Genomic DNA, 13,611 nt, shown 5'->3' on the forward strand with positions numbered 1-13,611 from the left:
CACTCAATTTGAACCATAATGCATATTAACTCTCCAGGATGCATGTTTGACTTAAATGTTCTGCACTGTATTTAATAAAAAATAAATTACCCTGATTTGAAAGACACTGTTGAGAGACCATGTGTGCTTTATATTTGTCATCCTCCACAGGTGAATGTGTGGAATTGCAGTGGTGTCCACTGTTAACCTTAACACTAAACTCTGTCCACACTTTAGAGTTTTCTAACCTCTTGAAACCTGAAGAAACTTTCAAAAAGCTTGTCTCAAGTATTCAACACCGTGGTTGTCAGGTCTGACCTCTTGTTGCATCTCCTCAGAGGAGATGTGTTGCTCTCTCCGAGTCTACTTGTGGCGCTAAGTTACGTGCGTTTTGTTACATCATCTCCACAGCTGTGGCGCCAGCCGAGGCCCATTAACGTACATGGGAATCAAGCAAGAGGCCCAGAGGAGAATGGCATGCAAATGTACATTTGGCTTGGCACTACTCAGTGCCAACATCAAGAACACTTGGCAGGGAGGTCCAGCAGCTCGGACACAGGTTGCTCTTTAGTGAGGAGGGCAACCCAGGGCTCAGACTGAGAGGCACTTTTATTCATTCCTACAGGTGCTCCTGTGGTACAAGATATACACTTCAGAATGTGTTGAAAGACCTGCTTTTCATCAAGGCAGAGTTTTAGTGCTGCTGTGATTTATAAATCCTGTAAAAGGTGATATCTTTTGGGGCATTCTGCCACACCAATATTTTATCCACAGAGAAACATCGGCTTATGATAGACAGACTTCAGTTTCAGGGGTCTTTCTTATAAAATGTTTACCTTTCTTTGACCCAGGTCGTACTTCGTACATGCGCATGTTCGCAGAAGTCTGCTATCGTCCACGTGATGTACAGTAAATGATGTCCTGCCGCACAAACCTTATACAGACCACTGTGAGCTCCTCCACAGACCTCGGGGACTGTACGCAGTCTGGTGTTTTGGTCCAAAGAGACAGCAAAGAAGATGGTGACCATGGACAGTTTGCCAGTATCCACACATGTACAACCCATCGTTCAAAGTATCATGGATATGAGGGCGAACCTCGGGCATCAAATTGTTGCTGCTGGAATAGTAATAATATTGTGAGATGAGTACTCGTGCAGAATGCTAGATTGAGTCACTGTGCGGACATGCAGCGACGTGGACTATTTTCTGTTTTCCATTACAACATTTACCATAATGACAATCTCATCTCATGCTTGATTTTTGCTGACAAGGTGTTTTAAACATTTCTCTCCGCTTGTGTTGACTTATGAGCATGTGTTTTGTATTCAGAAGCCCCAAGCTTCTTCCTTATTTCTTTTCTTTTTTGACAATTTTGATAGAGTACTCAGACTCTCTGAAATCCTCTGTTTTGAATTATCTGTCTCCATAAAATACTAGTGACCCTTTTGTATGTGTGAGCAGGGGTGCTATAAATCTACCAGGGGGCTAGTCTAATATGTTTTAGTTTTAAAACACATTCATTTTGTCACATTTATTACTGGTGTCCAAACTAGTCTGGAGTTTTTAAGTCCCTAAAATGCTAAAGGTTTGAGTTTTTGTCTGAACTGGAAACAATGGAGTGAACACCTTTGCATTTTTCTTTTTGTTATCAGTTCCACTTCGTCATCCATCTGAAATCTCTTAATTTATTGCCTTTGCTGTTTCTAAGACTATTTTCTGCATTTTATCATCTAACTTCAAAGTAGACAATTTGCTTCCATCAGCAGGTGTGTGCACAGTGCTTGTGTGTCGGTGTGTGGACGTGTACGTTTTCAGGTGTATGGCCTGAACAAACAGTAGATTAAGACTGCAATTTAAAATCATTTTCATCATTGATTAATCTTACCAAGTGTCTCAAACTACAAAAAACATTCTCAAATTTCCAAAGATATTCAATTTACTATTGTAAATAGATCTTTTTTTTTTTTCTCCAGACCCAGTTGTTTCTCAACAAGGGATTATTTTTAAAATTGCACTGTCATGATACTGTGTATGTTTGAAATAAAAAAAACACAAACTTTGGCCCTTGAAACCTCACAATGAAGGAGGGAAAATACAGGGAACCTCTCATATACAAGGCTTCTCTGTACAGACTGTGGGTTCCTCATTTCTCAACACAGCTGCATGTGCTGGTTTGGTGTATGTATGTGTATGGAGTACCATCACCACCCACCCCTCTTCACTCCTCCTCCATCTGACCTTCTGGACAAAGCCAGGTCCTTCACAGTGGACTGAGAGCAGCCAGCGCTGGAGGAGAAGGAGAGTGCAGGCTGCAACTTCTCCTTTACCTCCTTTCTCCTCAGCCTGTGTGATCTCATCTGTTTAATCCAGACAAAGTACAGTATAGTGTATCAACAGACGAGTATCAGTCTAGAGAGACTGAGGAATGCAGCAGCAGCAGAGGGATCATAAGGGAGAGGTGTGGTGTGTGCAAGAGGTTGCACCATAAGTTTGAGGGGGAACAAAGCCACCCCTAGATACACTTCAACTGGTTTCATCAGATTAATCCATTCCAGGATTTACGCTGTGCAAAAATAAAATTAATATGTGTAAGAAAACCTTTTAAAACGATTGCCACATCTTTTTTTGCTATGTTGTTTGATGTAATATAGCAGCAGACTGATAAGTGACATTTAAAAAAAAAATGGCTGATTGTTTATACATGTAAATTGAAACTTTTTTCTTTTTCTCAAAAATGTGCACGAAAACTTAGATTGGTTCATCCAGAAGTTAATTTTGACAAAGTGTGACAAACATTTCTGATTACCTGTTTCATGTAGACAGTCTTTGTTGAATGATGTTCAGTTGATCGGAAGGGGGACAAAAATGGCACTGATTTCTGAAAAATTGATGTTTGCTTTAGAAAAATCCATATTGATTGACCTGTTAATATGTTACATTACATGTCATTTAGCAGACGCTTTTATCCAAGCGGCTTACAATGGAATTGAGTACAATCAGCCAGGGGTGGAGTCAAACTTGCGACCATTGCGGCCATGATGTCTTTCGCACACAGGGTACCGGTCTTAACCACTGAGCCACTCCACCTGATATGATGATGCGTCATCACATTTTCACTATTTTTAAATGTGTTGTCTCTATATTAAAGCGTTTTTGATATCTCAAATGTAATACTTCATTGGACATGTAGTGGAGCAAACAAATATTCACAAGAAAACCAGCACCAGGTTGGTAATGCTGGGTGTGTCCTGCTGGCTCTGTGCAGGTGACCTGACCGGGAGTGCATTCTACCCCACCTCAGTCTTTGGGCCTTCTGGTGTATCCAAGCATGTCCAGCCAGGCTTTTTCCCCTCCTGCCTTTCTGCTGCCACATGAAAGAGACTCCGTTTTTTGTGTGACAAAGGAGGGACTTTTCAGAATGAAGTGGGTTGATTGTGGGAAGAAGAATTTCAGCTTCTTTTATCACAGCAGATCCGTTTCTGTTTTTCACAGCATTGTGCAGCTTTGCAGAAATAGATATCCTTGCCCATAGCAAATACAAGGTTCTTTTGTTGTATCAGTTTGTGTAAACACCACAAATCACCGCTTCTTCCGGTTTTTTTTCCCAGTTTTTTCTGGTTCATTTTGTTGAAGTGTTGAAGCTAGGAATGTTTTTGGCAAATAGGTCAGGTTGACCTTTTCAACAATCAGGAGAGAGGCTTTGAAACACTGAGATCCATTTTAGGTTCACACCAGCTGGGAGCAAGAAGGTGTACATGAATCTGTGGCGTTCATGCTTAGATATCTAATCATTCAAGGTAGTGAAGGCACTGTTTAACTGCTTTCACCTCTCTTGTTCTTTTACAAGTATCCTGATTCCCGTCCTTTATATCTGACTCAACTCTTCACCTCTTTGATGGTTTTAGTCTAGAAGAGCAAACTGTGCTTTATGAGTTTGTGTGCAATGAGCTGGATTCAACTCAGGCTTTTGTGCAACCTGACAATATTGAGGCTTGAGCAGGAATATGATCTTATCTCAGTGGAAGCAGGTATGTTGCAACATTGCATGTTTTAGTATCTTAAAGCAGACATCTGGAATCTTTATCTCTGAAGAGAGTTTTTGTGGCTAACCCACAAGGGTTGTGTGTTGTGTACTACCAAATAGATTTACCTGCTTTTGATGTGAAAGGACAACATCTGAGCTGATGTGCTTTGAGGTACAGTAGGATGCGGTCATTATTCTGGCTTTGTGCTGCAGGCGGACTGTGCTGAGTCGACATCATGGAGTCCAGGTTGTTTGACTATGATTTTATTTCATCAATGTGGTTTTAATTAATCATGCAAACATTTAAAAATATCACTGGGATTTCATATGGCCATAAACTGTATCCCAAGAAATTTCTTTTTAATCAAAATCAGTTTTTTAGTGTTTGGTGTATACTACTCAAAGATACACACAGGATACAACACAACTTCCTTGGTAAAAGTGTCAAAGATATCATCAACAGTAACATAATATTGAAACTCTTTTCTTATCCAGATGCTTTAAATGTAAGTTAATATGATCTTACTTTCCTAGAAATAGTTTAATCTGAGAAGATTAATGTCTCAATGAAGTTTACACACTCCACAAAAAGAAAAACAGTCAAAGAATTACAGTTATTATGACAAGGCTGTGGGTTCGATCACTGGCTCTGCTATTTTATATGGCAATGACCGTCATGCATGTGAATGGGTTTAATAGGTGTGTGACATGAATGTGTGAGTGAATGGGAAACAACTGAAGTGTAAAGCAGATGTGTCATCAAGATTAAAAAAGTGCTATATGAATATAGACTATTTACACTTGAACATACACTAATAAATTGTTTTGTTTAATTAAAACTTAACATTAGAAGCATGTTGAGGATTTTAATCCACAAGATACAATACTTACTTTATCTGCATGAACTTTTTCTGTTTTGGTTTGTTGAACAACAAACCAGCTGGGATATGACAGCTGTTACTTTTACTCTTCAAACCCTGAAGTCACTGACACAGGACCTGGTCTGCAGTTTACTTAGTGTCACTTACTGATGATGATGTTGTACATCAACATCGTCAGTATTCTTCTTATCTATTCTGTAACTATCAACAGTAGACCCTCTTTCCTCTTGTGACTGTGTGAGATGCATTTCTCAAGAAGTCAACAGGCATTCCTGTCGAGATTATTTTATGATTCTACTCCCCCAAGTATTGAACTCAGTGACATCATCCATCACATTAGCTGTAATTATGAGCGAAAGCTCTTCCAGTGACCCGATGTGCATGGGAACATTCTGTCCCCATAAATCTCGGCATTTTTCCTCAGGTCTGATGAACCAATTTCAGTCCAAATAACTTACCGACCGAGAATCCATTTTTCACAAACACTCGAATGTTGGCGAGTTTAAACTTCCTGCAGGAATGGCTTTAGAGACATGTCAGCAAATTGTCTGTTTTTCTTTCCTATCATCTGTTAAAACTGAAATTCTGGTTTGACATTTTAGTGAGAGATTGATAGAACAGGAAAACCACACTGATGCTACATTAGAGATAAAAGCAAACACTTTTAACCAAGTCAGTAAACCAACTTTTTCAGCTTTGTTTGTTTCATTTTAAAGGCTTTTACCAGTTCTAGGAGTAGTGACAACTTTCTGGTATATAAAGTTCTGGTATTCACATCTCTCTCTCCTGTCTCTCTTTAGTTGAAGTTGCCTGAAAAAGCAGCAGCGGCAGCTCATACCTTTTTCCTGGCTAATCCAGAACATGTGGAGATGGGTCAGAACCTGGAGCAGTACAAAAACCAGCAAGATGTGGATGAAAACTTTTTTGTAGACCAAGAAGCCCGGCCTCACCAGGTAAGCCCAGAAATCTGAATTGGCCAGTTTTAACACAGATAAACTGCTCTTTGTCAGGCCTCTTATAAAAGTAATGCTACATACAGTAAATTACATGTTGCCACCGTTTTCAGCCTGTGCCAAAAGGTCTGTTCAGTAATTTTAGGTTTTTCCTCCTTCATTTTTTTCCAAAAGGGGAAAAGTACAGATGCTCTCATTATATATATAGGCCTCTTTGTATAAATGGACCTTGCAGTTTAATGACTGGAAACTCGGTTAGTTCATTTAGATCTGTTGTGTTTCGGCCCTGAGTGAGAGTTTTGGATTGTTTTGTCTGCTTCTAGCTTGTCTATAGCTCCTGTGTTTCTCTTTGCCTTAAAGTTAAACTCTTCCTCTTAGTATGATCCTCTACAAGACAAGAGAAACCTTGAAGAGATCATCTGCGACTGTATCTGTGTTCTAGCTGTTCTGTATTTTGTTTCTGCATGCAGCTGGTGTGCAAATTGTCTCTGAAGACATTAATAGATACATATGATTCCTTTCTTCTCTGTCAACTGTTTTCTGGCCTCTGTAGATTTTTAAAAACATGTTGAAATGTTGAAACTTTGTGTGCAATAAAGGATTAGTAAAAACCTCAATGAAGTGTCTGATGGCAGATTAATTTATGGTATGGTATTTTCCATCTCTCTTCCATCCACAGCGCTCCTTTGCAGAAGCAGTGAGGTTGTATGACACGGGTGACTATTTGGGCGCCATCACTCTGTTTGAGCAGGCTCTGGTGGAGTACTATAAAGCTGATATGGACTGTCGGGCTCTCTGTCAAGGACCACAGAAATTTGAGGACCAAGATCACCTCCGCTATCGTTACAGCCTCCATGAACTCATATCAGGTAAGATCAAGACCTGACGAGAAGGCAGTCAATTACATGTATTTTCAGTGCGGTGCAGAATTAGATTTATTGTTTTAGCAATGCTATAACGACAATAGAGGATTATTTCTATTTCACTTTCATCCAGAAAATATGTATGCAGTTTTTTTGTTTGTTAAAAAACAGAAAAAACACTTGAACAATAACACAGCTTTGTTAATACTGGAGTATTAACCAGGATTTACCAGTAACATTAATTAATGTTACTGGTAAATCCTGTGTTAGATATATAGATTTAAAGATTGTTTTAAATGTTGCCTAATGCCTAAAAATAAATAACATCAGTCTCATTGTTTGAAAGTATATCACTACTGAGGTCTTCCCTCTGATAAACTTTGTAATTGGTTAACTTGTTGGGATAATCAGGTGTTTATTATTTAAGGCATTTACACTCTCTTTGTATCTAACGAAGAAGGAGTAAATACCCCAAACAACATGTCAGAGCTGAATTTCTGTTTGTATGACAGCTGGTATTCATTTTAAAACCTGTGGAAATACAGTAATGAACTGTAAGCTGGAAAGAATTTGCTCACCTCCTGCATGTTGTGCAACTTCAGAAGTTAAACCAAAAATGTTAAAGTCACAACATGTTACCAAACACAGCGCCCTCACAGTGTTTCCACAAATCCTGTCCTGTCAGATGAGTTTTAGAAGACTCTTGGATAAACACATTGATTAGTAACTATTAACTTAGCGTGACTGTTCCAATAACACATCTGGCTTTACTGTACAGCCCAAAGCATGGGCTGGGCTTTGTTGTGCTGAGACAGCCTGCGGGGGTTCATGCTCATGAGGTGATCAAATCTGCCCAGCAGTGGCTTGGTGCTGGATGTAAGTTGTACGTTTTTAGATTTAGTGAGGATGTTCATGAATATAAGATAAATAAGATAAAAAGTCAGTACACTGGATGAAAATCACTGCAGGTTCTTGGAAGTAACAAATAACCACCCTATTGCCCATGAACACCTTTTAATACAGCAGATTTAATTGAAAACAAATAAACATAATGAGATATTATGACACTGTTCATGTTTGATTCTGGCCTCAGCTCTTTCTTACATAGTATTCCCCCTCTCTTTAACTTTGTTTTTTTTTTCACTTTTTAATGTCTTCTTTTAAAAAAGGCCAGAAATGCCGAAAAGACTTCATAAAAAAATGTTGACCGTTAATCACAGTCAATCTTCAAATTATTTGTACATGCATCTCCTGGCACTCACCCTGTTGAAATACAGTGATTTATGAGAAAATGTCAGTGCTGACTTGAATTTCCTGGTAATTAGGAGGTGTAAATAAATGACGCACTCTGAAACTTCACACACATTCATTGGTACAAATCTCTTTTTTGGCAGAGGTTTGCTGCTGCAACACCAGAAACCTGGGTGGGGGTTGATTACCTGTTATGATTGGCCAGTGAGTCTAGTCCTAGCACACACTCATGTGCACCCGAAAGTGACACGTGATGGGCCAGTGGGATTTGCCCTGGAGCGCCGGTCCAAATATGAGCTGTGATTTCACCTGTCTGAGGCTGTACATCAACAATCAAACTGCCCAGAATATATCACATGCATATGCAGCTTGGAACTTAAATCCATTTCACACTGCTTCTTAAAAATCAAAAAACAAAAAACTGAAATAATACCAAGTGAGATTGGCCAAGCCCCAGTTGGCGCAGATGTATGGAATGATATTCTCTGTTGCATTTGGATTTGGTAGATATGCTCTATTAACATTTGACAGTCCAGGAAAACATCCAGATACAAGAGCCAGGAGAGCAATCGAAATGTGAAGATTGTAAAATACTGTATTTTCTCCAGTGTCTTCTCTCTCTAACCTCATTTAACCTTTTTTTGCTTTACGGCAATAGTGTAACCTCAGTGATTTTACTCAATATCTTTTCTTTTACAAATGTTTACTAAGGAAAGTATTAAGTTTAGTAAGTTTTAATTTACTACAAAAAGCTTACACTCTTTGATTTTAATGATGGTATAATTCTCTTGTTTGCTTAAAATACGGTGTTGAATAATTTTCCTTTCTTGCACCTGAATCAGTCTCTGCTTTCAGTTACAGGACATTTTCAAACATCCATTTGACAAATTTAGAATGTACTGTATATACTGTATATATACAGTATATGCGTGTATGTATGTATGTATATATATATATACATATATATATATATATATATATATGTATATACAGTATATGTATATGTATATATGTGTGATAAAGTTCACTCTTCAGTTTATCAGACAAAGCTTAACAACAGTCTGGTATAAAAAAAACACAAAGTCTTTGTGGATAGTAATTAAGATTATAGTGTACATGAATAAACATGTGTCTAACTGCCTCCTCTCTCTACCTGGTCCTCTTACTTTCTGCACAGCCTTGTCATCCATCTACTTACAATAAACTACATTTTCATGCAGCTGTAATAAGTTTCTCAAATATCAAGCTCGAATCGCACGACTCATGTAGTGTATCATTTTATTTTGTTTACAACATGACGTGAGTACTTTACAAGTCTTTTGAATGATCATTCAGGGGTTTTATAGATGTGGTTGTACGAGGTCAGTAAGCACTGACAGCACTGTGCTATAGCTTATGAATTAAATATCTTATCATATTATTCAGCAAGTTGAGCTCACAGGAGCTGCTGGCCTTATGCTAAGTTTGTGACACTTGGATAAATCCAAACACATTTAAACACATTCCAGCTTCTGTATCACTGGCTGATTCACCGTCAGTACGACATAAAAGCACACTTACAAAAAAACAAAACAAACCTGACCTATCCCTTTAAACTGTCTCTATGCATGATTGATGTGGAGATGCATGTAGCCACAGCGAAACACTTGCAGACCAGATGATAATTAAGCGATTACACTTACACAGTAACTTTGGTCAGGATTCTCTTTGTTGACACACGTCACCCCTTCTTTTTCTCTCTCTGGAACCCGAGGCGCGCTGTGTGCAGTAGCTGCAGCTTAATTGTGTCTCTTAAAAGCATGGCCCAGTTGCTATAACATTTAAAAGACAGCTAATTACTTTTTACCAGGCTTTGGTTTCCCTACTGTCAGTGTCAGAAGATTATTTTCTATAGCAACAACACAGTGGAGACTGTGATGATTGTGTCTATTTGTGTTAAGACATGTGCATGTAACATATTCTGCTTTGTGGCTTGGATGAAATTAAATGATTTCATATAAAAAATATGTTGGTGTCCAGGCTCCACTGACCCAGACACATTTTCACACCGCACCATGATTTTATCCTCTGAGGCTGCAGAGGAAACTGAAACTGGCCACAGCTTTATTGTCTGACAGTGAGGAAAGTCCTGCAGCTGCTCAAGAGTGACCTCACTGTAAATACATGCTCATAACACACAGGCATGCTAGCCATCATCCACGCTGGGGCTCGACATAAGGAAATGATATGTGGCACCCTGTGAATTTTGTCTTCCCTGAAGGATCAACAAACACCATGAGTTATCACCACATGATGGAGACATGAATGCTCTGCACTGCTACAAGGAGAGCAGCGTTTGCTTGATAGATTTCACAACAACAAGGAATCGTGTGACTTCAGGCTGACTTCACTTGATTAAGAAATCATAACCAAAAACAAGCAAAACTGGACAACGGGGAGCAAGAGATATTCACTAGTATTTTATGCATCCTCTTCATTTTTTAACTCCTGGGATTTAGATTAGAATATGTCTTATGTTCAGTGGCAATCTGTATTCGGCACAGAATATTTTATCAGCTAATTAGTGTATCAGCTTTGATCAAGTGCAGCGTGTGGTGTTGGGTTTCTGACTGTTTTTCTTAGCCTGATTTTCCAGATAAACAGATGATTAACGGTTTCTGCCGCAGTCAAACAAAATGACTGCATTCATCATGATAATGATGCTGTGATCATCTGCTGTTGTTTCCATTAAACTAGAGGAAATGCTAACAAATAATTATTATTCCCTGGTGTTTTTGGGGAGTTGAAGTTGTTGTTCATTTAATTGTGAGCTCACGTAATGATCTCACTAGAATTAATGGCTGTGGACATGAGAATCTAGTATGCTAAGCAGTTGGCTGTTATTTGTTACATCTGGATATGAATTAAATGACAGATCCTCTGAAACCCAGTGCCACTGATGTGTGGGGAAGAAGCATTTTTACTGAATTTTCTATGGGATTAACAGTTATTATAATTATGTGCCGCTTTATTGTTAATATGAAAACAAAGGAGCCAAACGGCAAATGTAAAGAGCAAAGTTGATCAACTTACACCTGATTTTCAACTGTTTTCTTGCAGATCATTTCACTCAGGTGCTGCACTGCGAACATGAATGTGTCAGAGACCTCGCCACTCGACCAGGCCGCCTCTCAACCATGGAGAACTACCTGCCCCTGCATTATGATTACCTTCAGTTTGCCTACTTCCAGTGTAAGTAAACGGCCTTTAATGTGTTTTGTTGATAGTAGTGGTTCCCGGTGAGGTCCTGCTGTAGCCCATCTGCTTCAAGGTTTGACAAGTTGTATGTTCAGAGGTGGTCTTCTATTTACCTTTGTCCTGAGTTGACTTACTGTTGTCTTTCTATCATCTTAAACCAGTCTGGCCATTCTCCTCTGACTTATGGTATCAACAAAGTATTTTTGTTTATCTGACTACTAATTATCTGTTGTACAAAGACAGAAATAAAAGTACACACACAGGTTTGTGCAGCTATTCTTCGTAGGACACTGCACTGACTTCCATTCATTTGTACAGCTTAATCACAGCTTTATCTTTAACTGTACCTATAACCAGTTAATGCCTAACCTTAACCTAATTAAACCAGTGCCTCAGAAATGAGGTGCAGCCTCATTAGGTTCGGGTTTTGGTCTCCATAAGGAACTACTGCTTCTTACAAGGTTAGAGTCTATCCTAGAAAAGGTCCAACAGAGGTAACAATAACAAGTACACACACACACACACACACACACACGCACTCATATGCATGCTCAAGAAATCATTGTTGACCACAAAGAGTTGCAGTCAATCACCAGTGAGCCACATCCTGTAAAACGTGTAGAAGTTGAGGTTTGTTGCACACGATGTGTTACTGACATTATTTGATATTATCTGTGAGTGACATTTATATGGGTGTGTAAAATCTGAGGTTCATGCTCTCAGGTGTGTGTGTGTGTGTGCGTATGCGTGCATACGTGCGTGCGTGCGTGTGTGTATATAAAACATTTTCTATTGTTCAATAGATTAATGAAAAGCTCTTTAAGGCAAAAGTGTTGGCATGAGAACAAAGTCTTGTAGTGAAAAACTATGTAGTTATGAGATCACCAGATTATACTTAATGACCCATAAGCATGTGACGTGGACCAGCAGATCTGTGTGAACAGGATTTCATAGCAGCTGTGTGTGTCTGTCTTTTTGTCGGTAGAAGCCTGAAAAGGTCTGCATACTATTATTAAAAATTAATCTTTAAACTAAATAATATACTCACAAATCACGTCATCAAAAAGAAAACTTTCCAAAGTTTCTTTGAACTCAAATGTGTAAACCTACTTAAATAAGTACTAATTAACTTATTATTAAATAATAAATGGCAAATGCCAATAATTAATTATTATTTATCGGTCTACCTCTACAGCAGGCCTTTGAGATTAGTGATCACATGTGAATTGTGGTTAGAGTCATGTTATTGTTAGGTATTAACTGGTTATGGTTAATACCTAACAATAACAGTGGGTTACACTGTCTAAATGATTGGAAGTCAATGCTTTGCACAAACCTGTGTGTACATGCTTGTCCTTACATTTGTTCACATTTAAGAGAGAATTGACCTTATTTTCTGTCCCTTTGTCCACAGTGGATATGCTGGAGGAGTCTCTAGAGTGTGCTCTGACCTACCTTTTGTTCCACGAGGCAGAGGAGTTCATGATGGACAACGTTGATTACTACAGAGAGATGCTGGGACATAACGGCAAACCACGAGAGGTAAGGATCTGCTCCGGGAACACTCTGGGTGTCTCTGCATAATGAACGGTTCTATTGATTGTAGCAGTGTTAACAATAAACTTTTACCTCGGAGGCAATTAATGTTACCTACCGTGTTTTCAAGACAAAGCTGCAATTATGTGAGCAAATAATTTAGGCAAGAACACGCCATGAATGAATAGAATGGAAATATTGAAGAAGAAAGAGAACGTAAGTTATATATAACATATATAAAACAATCTCTGCTCACATTGTTCTGTGTTGGGAGAGAATGTAGAATAAAGGCAGGGAAGATAAAAATGCAGAGACATAGAGACGTTAAGTGGATTTTGAGGGAGAATGTGAAGACAGGAGGCAGCAGTGTCATTTGCTGTATTTCTTGGATGAACTTGCTTCTCTGCGTTTGGCACAAGTTGCCTCATAAAGTTTGCTTTTTACTCAAATATGTTCTCCATCCAGCTGGACGTTTTAGGCAAGTTTTGCTACTTGGTGTGTTTATGACATTTATTTCTTCTTCCAAGCATGCTCATTATTTTTATGCAGTCGGGTGTTCATAACTTTGAGCTCCAGTGTGTAAATTGTGTGGAGAAATTTCTTTTTTGTAGAAATTGAATATAATTCATAATTTTGCTGCCTCTTGGCCAGGACTCCCTTGAAAAAGAGGGTTTTAATCTCAATGGGTAAAATAAAGGTTAAATAAAAATAAAATAAAATCATTAGGGGTCACCACAGCAAATCATATGCCTCCATCTTGTCTTATCCCTTGTGTCCTCTGTTACGCTAACTGTCCTCATGTGCACCTTCACAACATCCATGAACCTTCTCTGTGGTCTTCTTCTTCCTGTCTGGCAGCTGCCTCTTCAATGTCCTTTGTCCAAT

At 38.7% G+C, this 13,611-nt stretch overlaps 1 protein-coding gene across 1 annotated transcript in view; it reads left to right on the forward strand.

Annotated features, from left to right (window-relative positions):
• p3h2 (prolyl 3-hydroxylase 2) overlaps nucleotides 1-13,611 on the forward strand; it is a 53,108-nt gene that overhangs the window by 31,626 nt on the left and 7,871 nt on the right. Inside the window, exons 3-6 of the mRNA XM_058637802.1 lie at nucleotides 5,687-5,839; nucleotides 6,519-6,708; nucleotides 11,053-11,184; nucleotides 12,605-12,732. Coding sequence (XP_058493785.1) covers nucleotides 5,687-5,839; nucleotides 6,519-6,708; nucleotides 11,053-11,184; nucleotides 12,605-12,732 — 603 coding nt within the window. The remainder of the gene's footprint in view (nucleotides 1-5,686; nucleotides 5,840-6,518; nucleotides 6,709-11,052; nucleotides 11,185-12,604; nucleotides 12,733-13,611) is intronic.

The sequence above is a fragment of the Solea solea genome, chromosome 9 (assembly GCF_958295425.1).
Source record: "Solea solea chromosome 9, fSolSol10.1, whole genome shotgun sequence".
In the NCBI taxonomy this organism is placed as follows: Eukaryota; Metazoa; Chordata; class Actinopteri; order Pleuronectiformes; family Soleidae; genus Solea; species Solea solea.